This window comes from Leptonotus elevatus, chromosome 10 (assembly GCF_054856555.1).
Source record: "Leptonotus elevatus isolate MCC_2025b chromosome 10, RoL_Lele_1.0, whole genome shotgun sequence".
Classification (NCBI taxonomy): domain Eukaryota; kingdom Metazoa; phylum Chordata; class Actinopteri; order Syngnathiformes; family Syngnathidae; genus Leptonotus; species Leptonotus elevatus.
In genome coordinates this window covers 4172787-4192902 of record NC_141248.1, presented here as the reverse complement: position 1 = coordinate 4192902, position 20116 = coordinate 4172787, and the positions used below count along the sequence as shown (strand labels likewise).

The 20116-nt window shown below is 37.9% G+C and overlaps 2 protein-coding genes across 5 annotated transcripts; both read right to left on the bottom strand.

Annotated features, from left to right (window-relative positions):
• Window positions 1-411: 411 nt before the first annotated feature.
• Window positions 412-6459, bottom strand: LOC147166784 (BOS complex subunit ncln). Of its 3 annotated transcripts, none has more exons than XM_086087030.1 (16): window positions 6203-6459; window positions 5800-5978; window positions 4915-4994; window positions 4538-4682; window positions 4352-4449; window positions 4174-4251; window positions 3977-4080; window positions 2747-2835; window positions 2507-2646; window positions 2246-2424; window positions 1767-1854; window positions 1360-1398; window positions 1033-1205; window positions 893-946; window positions 732-810; window positions 412-623 (listed from the first exon to the last, which is right to left on the bottom strand). In XM_086087030.1, the coding sequence occupies exons 2-16, from the start codon at window positions 5942-5944 to the stop codon at window positions 567-569; spliced, it is 1548 nt and encodes a 515-aa protein (XP_085943156.1). In that variant the 5' UTR covers window positions 5945-5978; window positions 6203-6459; the 3' UTR covers window positions 412-566. The 3 variants fall into 3 exon arrangements, with proteins under 3 accessions (XP_085943156.1, XP_085943155.1, XP_085943157.1); XM_086087029.1 differs by having other exon boundaries at window positions 4804-4994; window positions 6203-6371; XM_086087031.1 differs by having other exon boundaries at window positions 4804-4994; window positions 5800-5834; window positions 6203-6266.
• A 483-nt stretch (window positions 6460-6942) lies between these two features.
• fam219aa (family with sequence similarity 219 member Aa) lies at window positions 6943-20116 on the bottom strand. Of its 2 annotated transcripts, none has more exons than XM_086087790.1 (6): window positions 19897-20116; window positions 16243-16339; window positions 14708-14801; window positions 13252-13332; window positions 10482-10557; window positions 6943-9249 (listed from the first exon to the last, which is right to left on the bottom strand). In XM_086087790.1, exons 1-6 carry the CDS (start codon window positions 19954-19956, stop codon window positions 9091-9093), a joined length of 567 nt encoding a protein of 188 aa, XP_085943916.1. In that variant the 5' UTR covers window positions 19957-20116; the 3' UTR covers window positions 6943-9090. The 2 variants fall into 2 exon arrangements, with proteins under 2 accessions (XP_085943916.1, XP_085943917.1); XM_086087791.1 differs by having other exon boundaries at window positions 10503-10557.

The window sequence follows — 20116 nt, the reverse complement described above, 5'->3', positions numbered from 1 at the left end:
AACCCTTCGTATTTTGTTTTTGTTCTTAATACTGCTATAGCACTCATATCTAGGAGCCCCAACCATCACTGACTAATTACCACCACTAATCACAAACACAAAATTGTTCATGGCCGTTTAAATGCCTGCTAGTAGTAACTACTGATTAAGTCTACACAAGGGAAACATCCTCCTAGAAACTCTTAAACACTTCCCTCCATCTATGCTCACTTTTATCTTCTCTCAACATGCATCCATCTTTTGCACAGCCTCCAAGGGTCTTTATGTCAGCACTAACTCCTGCTGAGTTATCTGTGACAGGAACTGGTTTGTCAACTCTCGACATTGTCCAAGTGTTCTTTGACAGGCATCATCATTTTAGTCAAACCCACATCAACAAAACCTAGAAAAGAGATGTGGATTTTTGATGTATTGAAATAAAGTATCAGGCTTGCCCTGTATTTATTTGCTTCATTCATTCTTACAGCAAAGCATATAGCAGTTAAAACGATAAGCACATTTTCCATAAATGACAATATAAACATTTCAGTAAGTCAAAACAGATTCTAAAATATTCTGGGCCTTTTTTAGTGGTGCTTGGTTTTTACGGCTGCCTTTAGTTTTGTGTAGAAGTAGTCAAAGTTCTGAAAGAGAAATACGAATATAACCACATCATTAGGTACACTTGCATAAAACATTGAGATCCATCCAACAATGTATTAAGCAATTTGTTTACAAAATTGTGAACATACCTGTATTGCATAGTAAACAATGCCCAAATATGCTGTGATGCAGCCACCCAGGAACAGATCAAAAGCAGCAGGTTTTACCCTATTAAAAAAATAAAAAAATTAAAATTACCAGGTTTTTTTAGTGTTTTTTTTAAAGAGGACTAAATAAAATGCATATGTACCTGTACATCACTACTGGCTGGCTCATTTGATCAAAAAAGGTCATATCAGGGTCTCTGCATGGAAGGTTACACTTTGTCAGTCAAAATGCAAGTGTAAGCGCAGGTGAGCACTGAAGAGATTATTTTTACACTAGTGTTACCTCCTGTCCTGTCTAAAAGTGTGTCTGTGGACTTGCTGTAAGTATTGTTTGAATTCATGCTCCAGCGAGTTGATGAGCAGGATGTGAGCAGGCTCTTTATCCATCAGCTGCGTGGCACGAGGGACTGAAGTCAGGAAGGACATGAGACTGCATATTCGACTGTCATGGAAGTCCTGCAGTGACAAAACGAAAATGTTGTCATAAATACCCCACAAAAATCAAACACTAAAAAGTAGCTTGTTTCTGTCAGGAGGAAAAATGTATGTCATGTCGGCACATGAACACTAGAGGGCAGAAATTCATTCATGTTTTCAATGAGACACTTACCAACCGGCCTTTGAAGAGCTGAACGTCTTGTGGCAAACTCTTGAAATAAGACAAGAATAGCAAATTAACAAAACTATTTTGTTATTGACTAGGTTTTATGATGTGATTATTTTACTGTTTTGTTTTAACTGACAATATATAACCAAAGGACAATGACTGAGACGTAAGACGTTCTTATAGAAAGCTCAAAAGTCGTTTGCACATTTAATTGATATAGTTTAAGATCTCTATATTAGTGCACTCTCTAACCTCAATAGTTCACCAAGACACACTAGTAGAATGACTACTAACTTATTTTCCCACTACTACCACTTTGGGCCTACTAGAACAAATAATTCAATTGAACCTTATTTAACTAACCGCACTGCACTAGTAACACTACTATTATTGCTATTGTTTTTGCTCACCTTGACTGAAAAATTGTACATGTGTCGTGCCAGCGCTTCTGCTATGATGATACCATTCCGTTTAATTTTCCCCAAGTCCACTTGGGAACTGTTGGAACACATTTGAAAAATGATGAATAAGACACTTGTGGTAACATCTCATAGATGAGCTGGAGCCTAAAACTAGCTGACATTGGGCAGGAAGAACATTTAAATTCCACATGGGAAAGCCGCAGCCCATATTTGACACCAGAACCAAGTGAATGTTATCGCAGGGGATGATATTATATTAATATTTTCAGTCTGGAGCTTTTCTGCTCTCTCTAACTTGACGGACAGCTGAAAATTATTTAGCAGGTTTCAAGAACGGATTGTTCCTTATTTCTCTCTCCTGAAGTCTTCTGAGAGACACAAATGGACTCCCATTACACAGTTCTTGCATCGTCTCACTACACACATACGAATCATCCAAACGAACATAAACAAAAGTGAGAACCTACACAGTGTCGAGCAAGGAGCCCCGTAGCTCAGATTTGGGGTCTTCCAGGTGAGACAGGGTGAATCCCGGTATCCTGCGCAGGCTGTAGCGCTCGTGCTCCCAGGCGACCGTTGAATCCACAAGGTTGATCTTCTTATGGACCAGTTGTGTTTTCATCCATGGGAATCTGGAGGAAACCATCTGAAGATGGACATATTACAGTATTCTAAAATGACAGATACATTTTGAAAGAGCAGTACGGTTACTGTATGTTGTCGTTTACCTGGTCCAAATGTTGAATGAACGCATACATGGGAGAGTCCGATTTAGGTGGACGTGATACGTGCATGTACAGCTGATCACTATTGGCCAGTGTATCCAAACACAGCACAAATGCCACATTGTCATGAAGGAGGCTTGATTCTGTTAAGAATCATAGATTTGAAAGAAAATCAATGTTCTAATAGTGGAGATGGCTATCTCGGTGGTCACAGTGGAAGGTTCAAAGTTCATCAGAACTCACCAGCGTGGTCCAGATTCTCTTCAATCCACTTCTTGGTGCCGAGGAAATTGTGTTTTCCTCCTCCAGTGAGGGAGAACATTAAATGATATCTAGATGGTGAACGTAAAGAAATAAGGATAGACCGATTATGCCAAGCCGATATTTGGCATTTTTACAATTATCGGCATCGACATTTTTACAAATCTGAAGGCCGACAAAACTGGCATCTCAATGAGCAGTGGATGCTTGTGAATGTAGCAAATTTTGGCTTTTCATCAGGATTTGTAAGATGTTCACAGAAAAGTTTTACTTGTTGCAAAGACATTTTGAACATGTTCAGACAAATTGTCACTGTCTGTGTTGCCCCCCTGAAATAAACAACAGGACTCGCTTTCGTCATTTTGGGCAACTTTTCTTCCAATCCTCGGTTCAGTGGCGTCAAACAGTTTTCCATTCTTTTTTTCACTCTCCCTCAAAAAATAGTCTGGACTCACATTCCCAGAAGTCACTTTGTGTGTCTCTTAAAGGTATATTAAACAAAGAATTACACAAGCAGACAAATAAGATTCTACATGGAAACAAATGAATGAATTAAATGAATAATGACATATTATCAATTAAGCTTTTTTTTAAAGGTATAATCAATGCATTATTTTTTAAATTATAATCTATAGGGTGCCACATCTGCGAACATCTTTTGAAACCTTTTACAAACCCTGACGAAAACCCCAAATTATTTAAATTTCCACTTTGCTTTAAAAAGATTGTGCTGACACTGGGAACTCCCTACACCATTTTTTTGAATTAAAAGTTTTGTCAAAATTAAGAAATGTTGTTGAATTTTTCGAAAACATTATCTACAGTAGAAAGCTTTAGGTAGCCTTTTACTTGTTTAGTTTTTAATTTAGTTTAACACATTGCAATTATTTATCATTTTTAAACAAAGCTGTCAATTATATATATATATATATATATATATATATATATTAAAAAGAAAAACCTTCAAAGTGTTGAAAATGTGAAAAGTTGTTTTAACAAACATGCATAATGGCATTTCAACAAAGTTAATTTTTTTAACTTTGACGTTTTTTTCTTTTGCTACAAATTAATATTGGCTTGAAATATTGGTTATCTGCCTCCTTGACTACTAATAATCGGTATCAGTATCAGCCCTAAAAAAAAACATATTGGTCTATCACTAAAAGGAAGCAGACTTGAATTTTGCATTCAACCTTTTGAAGTGTGACTGACCGTGGTCTGGTGCTTGGACTACTATAAAGCTTCTGGAAGAGATGTGCCAATTCGAGCAGGATGATGACACCGCTTCCATTAGAGTCGGCGCCATAGGACAACCACTATGTAATATGAACGCACAGAATGGATGAACACAGAGTCATAATATTGTTTATCCATTTATAGTTTTCGCATATTTACTGTAGACAACTCACTGGTGCCAGTCCATATGAATCATAGTGGGCAGTGATCACAATGGTAGGTAAGTCATCACCGGCTCCAAGAAGCACTCCCTCAAATACACAATTCCCATAAAGTACAACACAGAATAAAGGATAAATCTCAAAATAATCAGGTTTGAAGAATTGGTATTAAAAAAAAATCTACACTTACCTCCAGTGTAACCAATGTGGTGTCTGTAACGGCCTTGATAGGAGCGTTGTTGGTCACTAAGATCTGAAAGGCTGTTGCTGTTACCATACTTCGAAAGACTGTCATGGATTAAAAGGCAACTGTTTAAAAGTACCATATATAATGAGCGATGAGTTTATTGTCAGCATATTATGCTTTGTCCATCACCTCGAATGAATATAGATGAGGTCCGTGTAAATGAAGCCTTCTTCACCTCCTCATACATGTAGAGCAGCTGTTCATCCTCAGGGGCCACATAAACTGGCATGAGGGTCTCTTTCCTCAAGGCTTGACTCTCGCTCATCATGAAGGACTGGAAGACACAAAATAATCGTAGTTTAATGAAATGCAAGGTTTTTATTACATTTGAGGTTCATACAGGAATTTTATCCAAAACTCAATTATTGCTCGTTTTTATGAGGTAAAACTGCTACCCGCATTGCTTCTGGTAAAATAGTTGACATATTTTTGGGCAGCAGAATCAGTATGGCGGCTGCATGTTGTCTTTGAGCCTCAGAGTATGTTTTGGTGGTGAAGTCCACTACCCTCATAATGACACAGCGGCGGGTCAGCACCGGCTCATCAGCGGCCCGGGCCTCTGCCACCACGATGGCGCCTCGGCAACCTAAAAATCCAGGAAAAGGACCGTGACAATATATCCATCCATTTTCTTTATGACTTATCTTCAGTAGGTTTGCCGGTCAACTGAATTTAGACAAGAGGTGCAATACATCATTTCAATAAAAATGTCCTATTATGTATGATAATAATAATAATGAATTCAACAAATTGATTTCTATATTGATTCAGAGGGTTTATGCATGCTGATGTCATATTTATGAATGTAATATGATAACATCTACCACAAATGGTGCGCCTGGATCGCATTATACTACCTGCGTCATTACTTAGACCTGGTTTCACCTGGCCTAAAGTCTAGTCTATGTCACCAAATTGTCAGACGCACCAGCGGTGCACAATGGAAACTGGAACAAAACAGACAAATACGCTAAACTAGACTCGCCCCGGCACAAAAATGAAGACACAACAGTTTCTTTGCGAAGTGCACGTAGGAAAATAAGGTCGTAGATGTTAACTAGTAGAATTTTATAACGCTACTACGCATACGGTTGTGCAGTTTTGCCGCACTTTTACTAGTAGTTGTCCTACTCTTAAGTGGTCTAGTGTGCAGAAATGTCAGTTGAAAACAATGGTGGAAAGACATTACAACTAAGACACAGTCTGTCTACTAGTGTCTACTACTTAATTGTCTTAATAGTCCACAATGAGTGTGCTAGTACATAGATCTAAAGCTATATATCAAGAATATTGACTAAAAGCTCACGTCTTTCCAGAACTGTGCTGGATGAAATGCAATAACCTGTGATGGCGCTGAGGTGAGAGTACAAGGAATAGTCATGTGACCTTACCATGATTCTGTTTTGCCAGGTTGTATTGTTGCATCCTGTAGGCAGTGAACTCATAGGAGGATGCGGCAAAAAGAATGGAGCCATGCAAACAGTTGACACAGAGCAGGATCACTACGGCAGCAAATCGCAAGTTTTGCAGGAGCATGATGCCACCCGGTGTTTTCTGTAGTCTACATATACTGCACATACAAAAAAATAATAATAAAAAATACATGTAATAAAAAGAAAAAAATACAATAATATATATAACAATATAAACTTTTAAATATATATATATATATATATATATATATATAATAAATAAATAATAATAATAATTTAATAAAAAAAAAATATATGACCTGGTAGGACTGAAGCACATGACAAAATAGTGTATAACCAACATCATCAGCAAGTCCCTCACCTTTCTCATGAAGTTGTTCAGGTCTTCCAAGATATCAGTGCTGTCCTGCTCGGTACAAACGATCTCCTCAGACTCCAGGAGTCTACATAAGCCACAATTCGCCATCTGCTCCCAAGGGATCAGCTCCGGGCTAATCACCAAAAATCCAACCCCCTCAACATGGACACTTCACTTCAGTATTTTGCTACTTACGAGCCCACTTCATCATGGCATGGGCCAGTCCCAATCAGATTGTTTGATGGATGCAGAAAAGTTGACCAATAATCTATGTTTATTGTAGTTTAAATTTTCTTGGAGTGTAGAACTGTTCTGCAGCATCCAGAGGGCTATTTATACTAGGGATGTTCGATACCACTTTTTTCCAGACTGATACGGATACCGATACTCAACTCTTGAGTCGTCACCAATACCAGTTACTGAAACCACTAGCACATAAAATTCCCCCCACCCTAAAATGACAGATAATTTTAAAGAAATATCTATAAATCCCAATACAGTATTTTTCCTTAAATATCGCATGAAATTAATAGTAATTTTCTACTCCCCTAATTTCTAGTTTCTGATTATAAAACTGCACTAGAGAGCAGCCGATACCTTAAAATAAAGCTGGTATCGGCACAGATACTGATACCTAGTATCGGTACTTGCCCATCCCTATTTTTTACCATTTTGGAGGAACAGGTGCAATGAACAAAACGGTGTATGGCATTTTCTCTGACAAATTGACAAAACATTTCTGGTTTCAGATAACTATTATTTATTTTTTGGGGGGACATTTTGCACTTTACACAGAACTTGAACACAGTTTAGTCTTAATGGAGCCATTTTACAGTCATCATAATAAACCTCTGACAAACAAAACAAAACATTTGAATGAAAAGTATTACACATAGCTGTAAAATAATTTAAAAATGTACAACAGCAAATAAATATGTTATAATGCATTGTTTTGGACTAAACATGGTATGAAAGAAATGGCACTAGTCAGAAAGTGTAACTCAAACAGATTCATCTTTCATACAGTCTAAGCCTAGTTTGTTGTAGACAGAAACTTTAAGTAACAAAACAGACCAATTCAGCTATCAATGGGGAATATTCATTCGATAATGGGCTTTCAGTATCATATGAATGGTTTGGGACTTGCTTCTGTCCGTGCATTCATTGCACAATTTGTTTCTTTCAGAAGACCAAAATATGACCTCATATGCAGTACTTTAACTGGAAGACTAACCCCAAAAATATATTTAACTATACTCCATGTCTCAATGTAGTATATCTAATTTGAAAAATGTTAACAGACAGCATGAGAACCAAAGTGAGATTTTAAGAATGAAGGCAAGGTTTCCCCAAATATTGTATTGTATAAAGGTACGAGTGATTAACTTCAATAGTACAAGTCGCGTTAACTACTCACACGTGTTACTTTTGTTATATCAGCTAACTGGTCACAGATAGCACACAGGAAGTGGAACAAAATGACATTGTTTTGTGGAAACTTGGAAGCCTTGGTCTTTTAGGTCACTTTTATCAGAACAAATTCACACAATAGTGCTAGCACATACCAGGAAATGACCTCAACTAGTAGTGTAATAAACACATAAATCGACCGTGTGAGAAAAAGGCCATTGGCAGTGACAATACAAAGCTGTGGCAGGTGTTATGGATATTCATCCAAAATATACAGTACATCGGGTTGGATTTGTACAAAACAAAAAAATTACACACACACAAATGAAGAACTTAACGTATTTTACACCTTCCTTGAACAGGAAAGCTCAAATAAAAAAAAGAAAGAAAGACATATACACAATATGACACTAAAGACATGTTTTTAAATTATACGTTAACATTCACAGCAGGTAACAAGAAATTGCTCATATATCACTTTCCTTTACCAGTTGCTTCTCGTGAGAAATTTGTAGGATTTGGTACAAAAAGAATGCACAGCAACTAGTAAATCCTGACATATGCTCAGTTTATTTTAAAATTACTTTTAAAATAAAATGCCATAACCCATAATAGCTTGAAAATGATAACATTCATTTTGCAAAATATTGGCCATTTCAGCGAGCCAGTTTTTCTGAGTTTTATGGGGGTTGTTGCATGCACACGGAGCGCACAAGCATGCAGTAATGCTGAGATTATACTTTAACATTTTGTACCATTTCCTGCTAAATTCTCACAACAAAAGTTCCCTTCATGTATATGCATGGGTAGTCAACAGCTCCTCAAAAAGAAATATTACCGTGAATGATGTCTGACAGTATAATTAAGGGGTCAGTTTGAACAGGCAAACATGCAAAACTTACGTTTTCACTTTCCTTTAATCTCAATGATGAAACAGACATTACATTAGAAAACTAAGATTTATAACTACATGTGTTTTATGGTGAGAAGCGTAATGGTTGAGGGCTACTTCTCCGGGTATCTACGCACACATACAGATTATCTTTATGTTGGACAAGTATATGACGACAAAGCAGAATGGCGGTGTGGAGCCGCACACAATCCAATCTATTACCAGAAGCAGAGGAAATAAATCCAATGATTCCTTATGTCCATAAAAGTTTAGGCTTTTGTCCAATGGTTTCTATTCAACAATCCATGTGAGCAAAAAGAAAAAAGAAAGATTGTAATGATGAAGGTCAAGTGAAGAAGTAATAGGTCTTCCTTCAAGCTGTGGTTTGTGCCATCATTGCAGTCCTAGTTCACCAAACAAGGCAGAAGGTGCACACATCCAACCATAGGAGGAACGTGCACAAGATCCATTGGTGTTACCTACCTCCGTCGCTGACTCGGACATTTACAGACCCTTTTTTTCTTCTTCTAAAAGGTGTGCAAACTCTTTAGCTCACTCTGTGGTATTTTTTCTAAACAGGAGGTCAGTGCTACTGGATCTGACACGCTGTGGAGGGAGCAGCTTGACAGCACATGCAGGTGGGGTTGACGGCTTTGGGCGGGATCAGATCCAGATCCTCATCATCTGGAATCTCATCCAGTCGGTAGCCATCCTTCAGCAGCTGGATGTTGAGGTCCTGGTTGATTTGCTGTAGTAGACACAAGGAGAACTTGAACCATGTTTGTGATGCAATTTGGTACCACGACGTATTAGGGCCATGTATAAATATATTGTTTTTTTAGACGGTGGGGCAATATTCAGAGAAAAAAAACTTGCAAATTTGCCACTTAACAAAATGTGTAAATTTACAAGTTTTTTCTTGAAAATCTGCGAGTTTATAAAGTGGCAAATCTGCAAGTTTATAAAGTGGCCGATTTGCGAGAAAAACACTCAAACTTATAAGAAATACACGTAAGTAGCTATAGTCTAATAGTGAGAGGATTTTTGGTGGTTAATTGGACACTGTTTATAAAATGAAAAGGCAGGATGGAGACAAATTCATTCTTAATTTAAACTTTACTCGTCATAAGGCAGCTTGAGCGACAACATTTCTTGATTCCCTATCAGCTGACTAAACACTAACCAATCAGAAGCTATCATACTTTAGGTAAATGTAAGCGAATGACGGAGAGCAGCAGATTCGACACATCAACTTAGCTATTAGTACAAAAACAAAACAAAAATGTGTAAATAATAATTCTGGAAACATAAATGTACAAGTAAATATAAATTTTTAACAAATTAACTTGATCCTCAGGGTGTGGACCTTTGCAAAGCCAGACGTCATTGTCGCTGGCCGTACCCAAACGCTTCAAAGTGCGAATACTTAACATGATATGGTTAAAGCCATTTTTATCCCCTTATTTAAAAACCCGACCGAAAAGTATTGGCACAAACATCCGAGTAGTACGCTATGTGTATTTCTCCTAAGTTTCTGAGGTTTTTTCTCACAAATCTGCCACTTCGAAACTCGCAAATTTGCCACTTTATAATGTCGCAAATTTATGAGTTTTTTATTATATTGCCCCCGCCCTCTAAAAAATATATATACATTCATACGTGGCCCTAATACGCCACCGTAATTTGGTGTTTTAACACAGAAATGTGCAGTAGAATGGTAGTTTTGAAAGGTACAGAGTGTGGTTAGAGGAACAGATAACTACAAAGGAACAGCAGTAGACAAATGTATGTCTGTATCCCACCAACCCAGCTCCCACCCCAGGCCAATTTGGATACAACAAGTAGGGTCAGCGTATCTAGTAAAGGGCTGTGTGAGATGATGGGATCTGATGACCAGGTGGTGATGTTTGTTCTTTCACCAAATGATGCGGCTAAGAGGGTAACACTACAATAACTTAAATATAATGTGCGTATAGATACCTGGTCCCTCAGACATCTCACCTCGGCTGAGGAGTATCCTGATGATGAGTACCTGGACATGTCAAAGTCGTCATCACTGCAAACAATAGACAACAACTTAGAAGATGCTGGTTTCCACAGTGAAATTCAGATTTGCTTGCTCTTGACTAATGAAGGTTTCCCATGTGGGCAATACTATAGATAGTATTCAAATTACGTTATTTGCCCCACATGCGTGCCGTTCACGGGTCCATGAAATGTCGAATGGGAACGGACAAAGAAGTGTCCGGAATTGCAAAGATAAATCGAAAGGATTTCCAACCAACAAAAACTCTACTCAAAGTGTGTTCTGACCATTTTGATTAAGATGTTAAAAATGCTTTTACCATAATGCGATCATGATATATGTGAGTCGCTAGCCGTGGCTAGCTATGGCTAAAAATAGATCTGGTGGTCAAGATGTTCAATTTTGAGATCTCACTACATACCTTCCTTAAGGTCTCTTATTTTCCTTTGCCAACAGCCCAAAAGTTGAAATTGTTGTTAAAGTGTATGAAATTAAGTGATGAATCAATAATGTTGTTGTTGTTTTTGTTGGAACATGCTAGTGCTAGTAGCTAATGGGTCAGGGGAACTACCTATCTTGGCTTAAAAATAACCAAAGATTCTTCACCTCAAATTCACAATTGATAAATGCACATAGCAACCAATAAAAGCTGAAATTACAGAATACGCAAGAATGTACGCGTTTTGGGAGCCATCCCACCTCAGAGCATACGTTGCCATGTAGTCCGATCCGGGCAGTTACATCGGCAAATGTTTGTGATCCAATCGATTCCACTAATCAAACGTTTCAACGTGTACCACTGCAAGGCGTGTTGAGGTAAATCTTCCACGTATGTCTTGCTTACACAAATAACGTTAGAGGAAGCTGGGGGTGACATTCATCAATAACAAAAGAACATTCGGTGTAAACACAATAGAAACACAATTAAGTCCGCTGGAAAGTTGAGCCACCATGAGGGACGGACTCGCTATCCCGTGACGTCAGTGAATACTATCTATAGGCTTGATGTTGTGTGTTATTGCATTGTTTTGCTATTATGAAGTGGCCAAAACAAACATAACACACAATGAGGTTCTGCATCCAATCTCAGGTACTAAATCCAATATGTTACAATTGGATTTGAGGTAGCTGATGTATATCTTGAGTTAAGCACAAGATATATTTTAAATTACAGATTTTGCATATTTTAAGATTATGAAGTGAAAACTTGTTTGTACAGATTTGTGAATGACTTTTGTCAATTAAAAGCTTGACGTTAAGGCTAAATATTCATATAGATAGGTCATATAGATCACTAGATAGATAGATCTATCAATCAACAAGTCCTCCAACAATAACGACCATATTGGTCGTTTTACCATGTACCAAAATATGACCAAGTGTTACGTATTGCAGTTTAGCGACCTCTATCAGCCATGTTAAATAGCAAAAAAATGGTAATGGACATCGAACCCGGGTCATCAGAAGACGAACGTTTATCTTACTTAGCTAACAGGCCGGTAATGATCTTAGTGTTTTTTTTAGTGTTGACATGTATGTCAATTCGACGTCACGGACTAATGGTTGGGGTTAGGATGAGGCTTTCAGTGAGGTTGTACAGTACACGTTACGTCTTACATGGGACACTAATGGTTGAGATTAGGAAAAGGCACAGTGAGGTTGTAGACCGTTAGAAAACATGTTGTCAACACAAAAAAAAAAAAAACATGTAGTCAACACTAAAACAATCACTGGCCAAATAGCTGTCAGATAACCACTCTTTTTCCGACCAGACGGACCGGGTTCGAGTCTCACTTTTTTATTTTTGCGCCATTTAACATGGCCAATAGAGGACCCTAAACTAAAATACATAACACTTGGTCGTAATTTAGCACCTTTTCAAAACGACCTGGTCGTATTTATTGGAGGACTGTCATAGATAGATAAGATAGCTAGATTAGCTAGCTAGTTAGTTTAGCTAGCTAGCTAGCTAAGCTAGAGAAGTTCTCCACCAAGGCTTTAATTGCTATACGGTACTGTATTTGTGTTTTTTGTCATTTCAGCAGCATAGTGATATAGTGGTTTGCACAGCTACCTTACAGTCCTGAGATTTGTGGTTCAAATCTCATCTTCAGCCTTCCTGAGTGAAGAATGCTCTCCCCATGCTTGTGTGAGTTTTCTTGGGCTTCCTCCCACATTCATTTAAATGCTATAAGTCTACCTCGCACAATTTTTTGCCCCTCTTCCCCAGTTCAAGGGGGTCATCATGGGGAATCATTATAAATACGTAGACGATTACTTCAAAAAGTAAAAAACAAAACTGTTGTTTGTAGTTAAAATTTGAAATATATATTTAGTGATACCAGTCTCTGAGCTTTTCAGACACACTTTGTCTATAATCTTCCCTCAGGTTGGAGGATAGTGAGAGAACCAAGGGCGGGACTCATCTGTGTTCAACACAAACCAGTCCAGTACGGGGTGGAAAACAGGCGCTCCCTGAGCTGCTTTTCCCTCTCCAAATCCTCACCCCACTATTCTCTAATCCTGCACCCTGAGAGAGGCTTTGCCCCATTTTTGGATCCCGGCTGTTCCAACTCTCTCAAATTTGCTTCATGGATTAATGTAAGATGGTGAGACCAACAACACCATGAAATCCCTCATCCACCTCCACCAAGGCTCTTTGTCACTGCAGAATTTTATATTTTAAAAGTGTGAAAAGATGTTTTAGAAGGTAACTGCACATACCTGTCGGTGTCCAGTGCTACAAGGGGCTTCTCATCTGGGCTCTGGTCTAAAGAGGAGTAGCCTTTATTTGGCACAACCAACCTGCACACAAACAAAGAGCATGTTTCTAAAACAGTATGTTTCTTCTGTGTTGTTCTGTAATTGCATGTGAAAGTAAGAGGAAAATGCAATGAATGAACACTGAATGCTTAATTTCCTGTAAACCCTTAGCCATTGTCAATACAATTTACATGCCATACAGGAGAGGCAGACCACTAAATATTACATGGCAAGTATAGACAATGTAAATTAGAGGTGTCAAAATTAGAGTGTTAATTTTGAGTTGAAGTTCCTTTAACGCCAATATTTTTTTTAACGCGCGATTAATGACCACCCCTTACTTGGAAAGCCTGTACTAGGGGAATTTCAGTCACAATGCAGCAGACACGTCCACGTCAAAATTTAGCAGTAATAAATTGAATAATAATGCATATATTTGTGGAGACTGGAGTCAAGTTGTATTTTACAATTTTTTAAATGTGCAGAATTTCACAAGTTACTTCATGACGTTAAAGATTAGATAACTCTTAACTCATCACTTGTTTTTTTATGCTAGAGCATAGAGAAGGCTTTGATGCAGCCCTTGAAATGAAGAGAATGGTTGAAGCAATGGTAGTTATTACAAAAACGGTCAGCAGGTAGCAGCAGAGTATACGAGATCAACCAGGGCCATGTTGAAAACAAGCTGATTTCCCCACAGTTCTAAACAGATTTGTGAATAATGATGAAATTTAGCTACATTCTAATGCTAATTGCTGCAAAATGCAAGCATACTTTTTTCCCCCAATGAAAGAAGAGATTCTAATCTTTCTTCTGGTAGGCTTCATGTTTCTATAGCAATAGAACACAATATTCTGTGGGCTTTGCAAAATCAGTAAAAATCCAGCAACTAACTATTGAAGTCATGCGATACGAATCAAAATTGTAATCGCCTGACACCCCTAATGAAAATGCATATTTTATTTCTGAACAGCTACTCATGGAAGGTGTGAAAGACTGTATAATTTCCTGTGTCTGGGCATTCAATTCTATTTCACAAAAGAAGAGAAAAGTGAGGTGCAGCTGTAACCCTCAGAATGCAGGAAGGACTCTAAGATTATCAGTTTGCCTCAGGGCATTTGGCATCAAGCCACTCGCTAGCCTTTCATATATTTCCACTAATCCACCAGGGAGTGGGATTAGACAGAGCCAGTTGTCGATACTGTGGGTTACACCAGCTTTGTGCGCTGACTCTGTGCTCGCCATTTAACTCACACAGAACGCAAACAAACCCGCATCTTTGTTGTTGCAATCTCTTTGTAGCATTACAAAGCCAGATGACATCCCTCAAAAGGCTGGATGCAAATCTATTATGTGCTTGTGTGCTGTAGGCACTACGGAATAGAGATAAACACCGCCATGGAAAGGAGCTTGTTACCTTGTCCGGGCATTCTTCTTAGGTTGTTGATTGACAGGGCTACCCACGGTGCCGTTCTTCACTGATCCCTTTCTGGCAAGATCCCTCTGTTTCTCTGGGCAACCACAGGATGTGAGGTCATCAGTAAATATGACAATTAAGTGATCGCTTGCAATGAATGGGTTAACAAAATAACTAACTAACTAACACTCTTAGACAACTTTTGACACCTTTTCAACTCGATATAATTCTCTTTTAATTATTTTTCTATTACTTGTAAAATCTCAGTGCTGGAATTTATAGGGCCGATCAACTGAGCAATATAAGGCCTTTTCAAAATAATAATAATCAGCCAGAGTTTTGCTGATTAAGCGTCGATATAAACTTATTTTCTCATGAACGTAAATGCTGTTCAGTAGGTACGGGCAGAAAGTAGGACAAGCATGGCGGACAAAGCGTTTTTGTGTGTGAATTAAACGAATTACGTCTCCATTCTCTCACATGCCCTTTAAAGGGGAAGTCAACCCCACAAAAAAAATATTGGCAATGTTCTATGTAGCCCCACTAGTCTAAATATCGTATTCTGGTTAATATTGCCTTAGTTGAGTGATAAAGAAAAATCCAGCCATTTTTATCCATCTCAGGGCGCGGCCATTTTGCCACTTGCTGTCAACTAAAGATGACATCAATGTTGCTCGGGTCTCTGGTAACAACCAATCACAGCTCAGCTTCAGAAAACAGCTGAGCTGTGATTAGTTGTTGCCTGAGCAACGCCTATTTTCTGTTTTTCAAAATGGCCGCTCCTGATGTCGATAAAAACGGCTGGATTTTGCTTCATAGCTCATATTCCACAAATGTAATATTAATCAGAATATCAAGTTCAGACTAGTGAGGTCACATATAACATATTGTTGCCAAGAAATGTTTATTAAGGTTGACTTCCACTTTAAGACGCAATGTCTTGTAAATATGCATATAATAAATATTCATGCTTAGTGTGCACTTTTATCATTAAAATTTGCTTGTGTTTCAGTTTAACTCTCTCTGTACATCACATAGTTAAAATGTTTTGATATTTGAGAAAGGAGTGTTGTTGTTTTTTTATTTGAAGTCATCATTTCAAGGTAAATATAAAATGAAGTAGAAGAAATATCACTTATCGTTAAATGGCATCATGCATAAATCATGTTTGGCCATTAACTTCCCTCATTTTGTTACTTATGTACCGCATACATTTGTGGTCGAAATCAAGCTAACTCATCATTCTTGCTTTTTTTTTTCTTTCTTTTTTAATAATAATAATTTGTAATTGTAATCTGTTGTAAAGGTAAACAAATGCTAAAGTATGCTAAAACAGTCAAATGTTGTGCCTTTAATTCATGTTTTTGTTGTTGTAAGGGGTAAATAACCCAAAATTTAGTTTAAAAATAATCTGCAGTTTATCCGATTTTTTTCTGCCAAATATCACAATTGGCATCGGCCTAAAAAGAAATCTATATGGGTTGGGCCCCAGTGATGAATTGAAGTGGTGATTTGCACTGTGTAGTTAATGATACCTATTTGGACTTGCAGCGGCGAGGGCTTGTAGTTTATAGCCACTGTCTCTCCTTTAGCATCAGGGTCAGTTTCTGAGTTGGAGGAGGCTGCTGGATCCTAGAAAATTATGGGACAGTAAAGTATTCCGGTTGATTGTACATTTCAGTACATTCTGATGGACCCTTACACAAACATAAACATTGGCAGAATGACATACAACCCGCAAAATCAGCTCTCTTTAGATGGGATTGGTGTCCAACACCCCAGCACTAATTGCCTGAGGACAACTATGGCCACGTGGTGTGCATCAATAGGCCCGAGTGTTCTGCGCCAAAACACTCCTGGGTCTAGTTCTTTCTGTGTGAGCGCTGATGGCATGGAGAGGAGGCTGTGAGAGAACACAGGGGCTCCTGTTCATGCTGGGGCGTCAACAGATTGAGAGAGGGGAGCAGGGTCATGCTTGGCTTGCCCTGCTAACAGAGTTGCACATTATGCTGATTTTAAAGCCCTCCACTGTTGCAACAGGAGGGCACATGGGTGGAGAGCGCCAGGCAAGTTGACAAGAAATACTCAACATTTACCATGGCGATTGATGGATGAGCCAAGGAATGAAATGTTGGCTAAATTAACATTCATGAAAGTCAGTACAAAAGGTTCACAATAAAGTGCAAAACAGGTAACATGCAAGGACAGGGTCAGAAAAAACAACATATAGTTTTTATTGTAATTACAGTTCTATCCCTTTGTTCAAATACTTTCAAGCCTCGAAAAATTGAGGAAATCTTCATAAAATTGCTGTTATTCCGAAATCAGATATTTCTGAGTAGGAACGTTCGATACCACTTTTTTTGTCAGATAATACCAGTAGTACTCAAGTATTGAGTAGTCACTGATACCGATACCACTAGTATTTTTGAAACATAAAATTTCCAAAAATCAATGATGGACACCGATTTTTTTCCAGACCCACCACCATTCTTTATTATTTACGATTATCTACAATTTGACTATTATCTACAATTGAGGACATCTATCATGGAAAGCTTTCTACAACGGTCACACTAGATAATATTTTCAACTCAAATAAAATCAAATCAGATCAAAGTCTAAACAAAACAAGCTATCCACACAAGTAAATAAAAATTCTAATAAAAATATATATTTGTTGCACAAAATTATTATTATTTGTTTTAGGTCATACCACATACTAAATACCAGTTGCCACAAGGGTAAATAAAAGACACCATATGATAATTCATAAAATGGGCATCAACGGACAAACTTATTAATCAATGACCCAATTACAGTAGCCTATATATACACATATATATATATCCCAATATAGCATTTTTTTCTTAATATTGCATGAAATGAATGGCAATTTTCTATTCTTCTCATTTCTAGTTCCTGATCTTAAAACGACTACAAGAGGGCAGCCAATACATCGCGAGTACTGATGCCTTTAGATAAGGCCTGATGTCGGCCCAATGGTATCGGTACTCGCCCATCCCTATTTCTGAGAAACCGCTGATAAAAGTGCCAGTAGTTTATACTGGCAGCATACACATGTACTGTACGACAAAATATTGAAAATAATACTAAGAAAGGGAACCATACTGCTTTGAAAGATAATTTACATGTCAGCAATAAAAAAAATATACCTACAGTATGACATTCAGGACCAGCTAGTGCTTTTTTTTTTATAGATGGTATAAAAAATACAACATGGTCTGCTACCCCTGGCTTTCACACATATTGTATCATAGATTGTCACACCCACTTTGACACAGAATTGACACAAACTCCCAATGTACTGTATACGTTTCATTACCCTGATCTTCCTTTACTGCCTTCCCTGATGATGCTAGCGTCACAAGGCTGCTGACACAACACCAAGTCTACAGAGATTGAAGGAGGATTACACATCATGGCTTCACGGCTTTCCAGCAGCCAATGGCAGTGAGGCCTGACTAATCAGGTGACCATGAATTACAATAGCAACTGTTCGACTGTACATTATCTCGTAACAGTTAATGCAGCTCTCATAACTGGATCACTACACAAGCAAAGTCGTTCTTCCCATTCATATGCATGCTGGTACTCTAAAAATTAGATAAGTATCTGATTTTTAATTAACTTTTTTGAAAAATGTTCTAAATACTACATTTGAAGAGCAGACTATAACATCAACATACACTGAGGACAAACTTAGTGTGTTTGTGTCCGTGTAGCAGGTGCAGATCTGATTCATTCAGAATGACAATGAAGTGTTTTAGCATTACAAAGGCACTGCCATATGTACCTCGGACACAATCAGAAGGCGTAGAAATGTAAAGTGAGTGATTACACCAATAAAATAACAAAAAAACACCGATGCTTAGTTTGAAGCATAAAAAGATTCTGCTTGTGTATAATTATAATCTAGGATTGCCACAGTCTATGTTCATTCCTTTCCCTTCATTTCATTTATTTCATTCTTTACAAGAAAATAAATGAAAGGGGGCAGGAAGAAGTAAAACTTACCCCTGCCACTAATCAACACAAAATGAAATGACAGCTACAGTTGTGACACACAAACATAACAAAATAATTACAAAATTAAATGATTCAGTATCATAATTTCTTGCTACATATCAATATATTATATATGTTTCCGTAATAGTGCTTTTATACATTTCATTCAAATAGACTAAGATGTTTTGGTTTTACAATCAAAATTGTTCCATAAAATGACACTTTGGTTTGAAATGCATCTTTCTTTTTGTTTTGTTCTATATTTTGGTTTAGGAAAAAAAATAGGTATACATTATTTTAAGGCGGTTATAGGCCAACAATTCATTAATTTTAAAGATTTAAATTTTACGTATAAACATTGGGTTAGTGAGGTCGTTTCTGTTATGCTAATGCCCTGCCGTAAACAACGAAGAAGTGCAAACTGACGCCTCCCTAAAAGGGTTTGTGATTGCCTATGGATGCCACAAGATGGTGGCAAATGACTACTAGTTTCACTTAATTGGTCATTATTAATATATTTGTTTATCTATTGGTGCCATAAACTGACAGAGAAATTCCACTATGCTGGGAAAACTGAAACTGACCATTGTATCCACCATTCAGATATTTTAGCTAAAAAAAGGTTGAAAATTCAGAATAAAGAATAATACTCTGATTCTTGTAACTTCCTGTTACGAACTGTGATTTGTCACATGAGTAGTTTAAAAATGGAAACGTGAAGAGCGTAGCAGACAGCAGTCTAGAACAGAGCTCCTCTTCATCATGTGGGGTTGCACCCAAATAACACGTCACCAAATGACGAAATTCGAGAGTGGTGGGCGCAGGCTGCGTTAAATGTCAACACTGATATACTAGTGTTGTTTTAAAAGATGTGATGTATGCCACGTTTTAACCATGAGCAAGAATATTGCGTTGTTTACTAGCTCGTGTTCGTTCTAGGAGGGGCGAGACTTGGCAGCGAGCGATGCTCTTATTCGTTTATCAATCTGACGTTATCGTTTCTCCCATTCGAATACAACCACAGATAAGATGCAATGCTCACTTGATTATCGGATCGAAGGCTCGCTGGAATATAACGCAAAACGCACAAAGTAGACAATAACGACTCTAATCGTATTCATTGGGCCGATTAGCATAAAGATGAGTGCTTGCTCGCTTACCAAAGGTTGCGTCTCTCCGTTGACTGGTGGCACTTGGAACCTGTCGATTTCTTCCATCATTTTTGCCAAAACCTTCTTATAGCGGTTCAGTATTAACGATAAACTACGGTTTGTGTCTTAAGTGTCCCGTTTGGAGATGCTCCGTTGCAGCATTATAGCGGCTCGTTTTCCTCCATCCCGACAGAGGTGACTCGACAGCAAAATAGCAGCACCGCCTAAC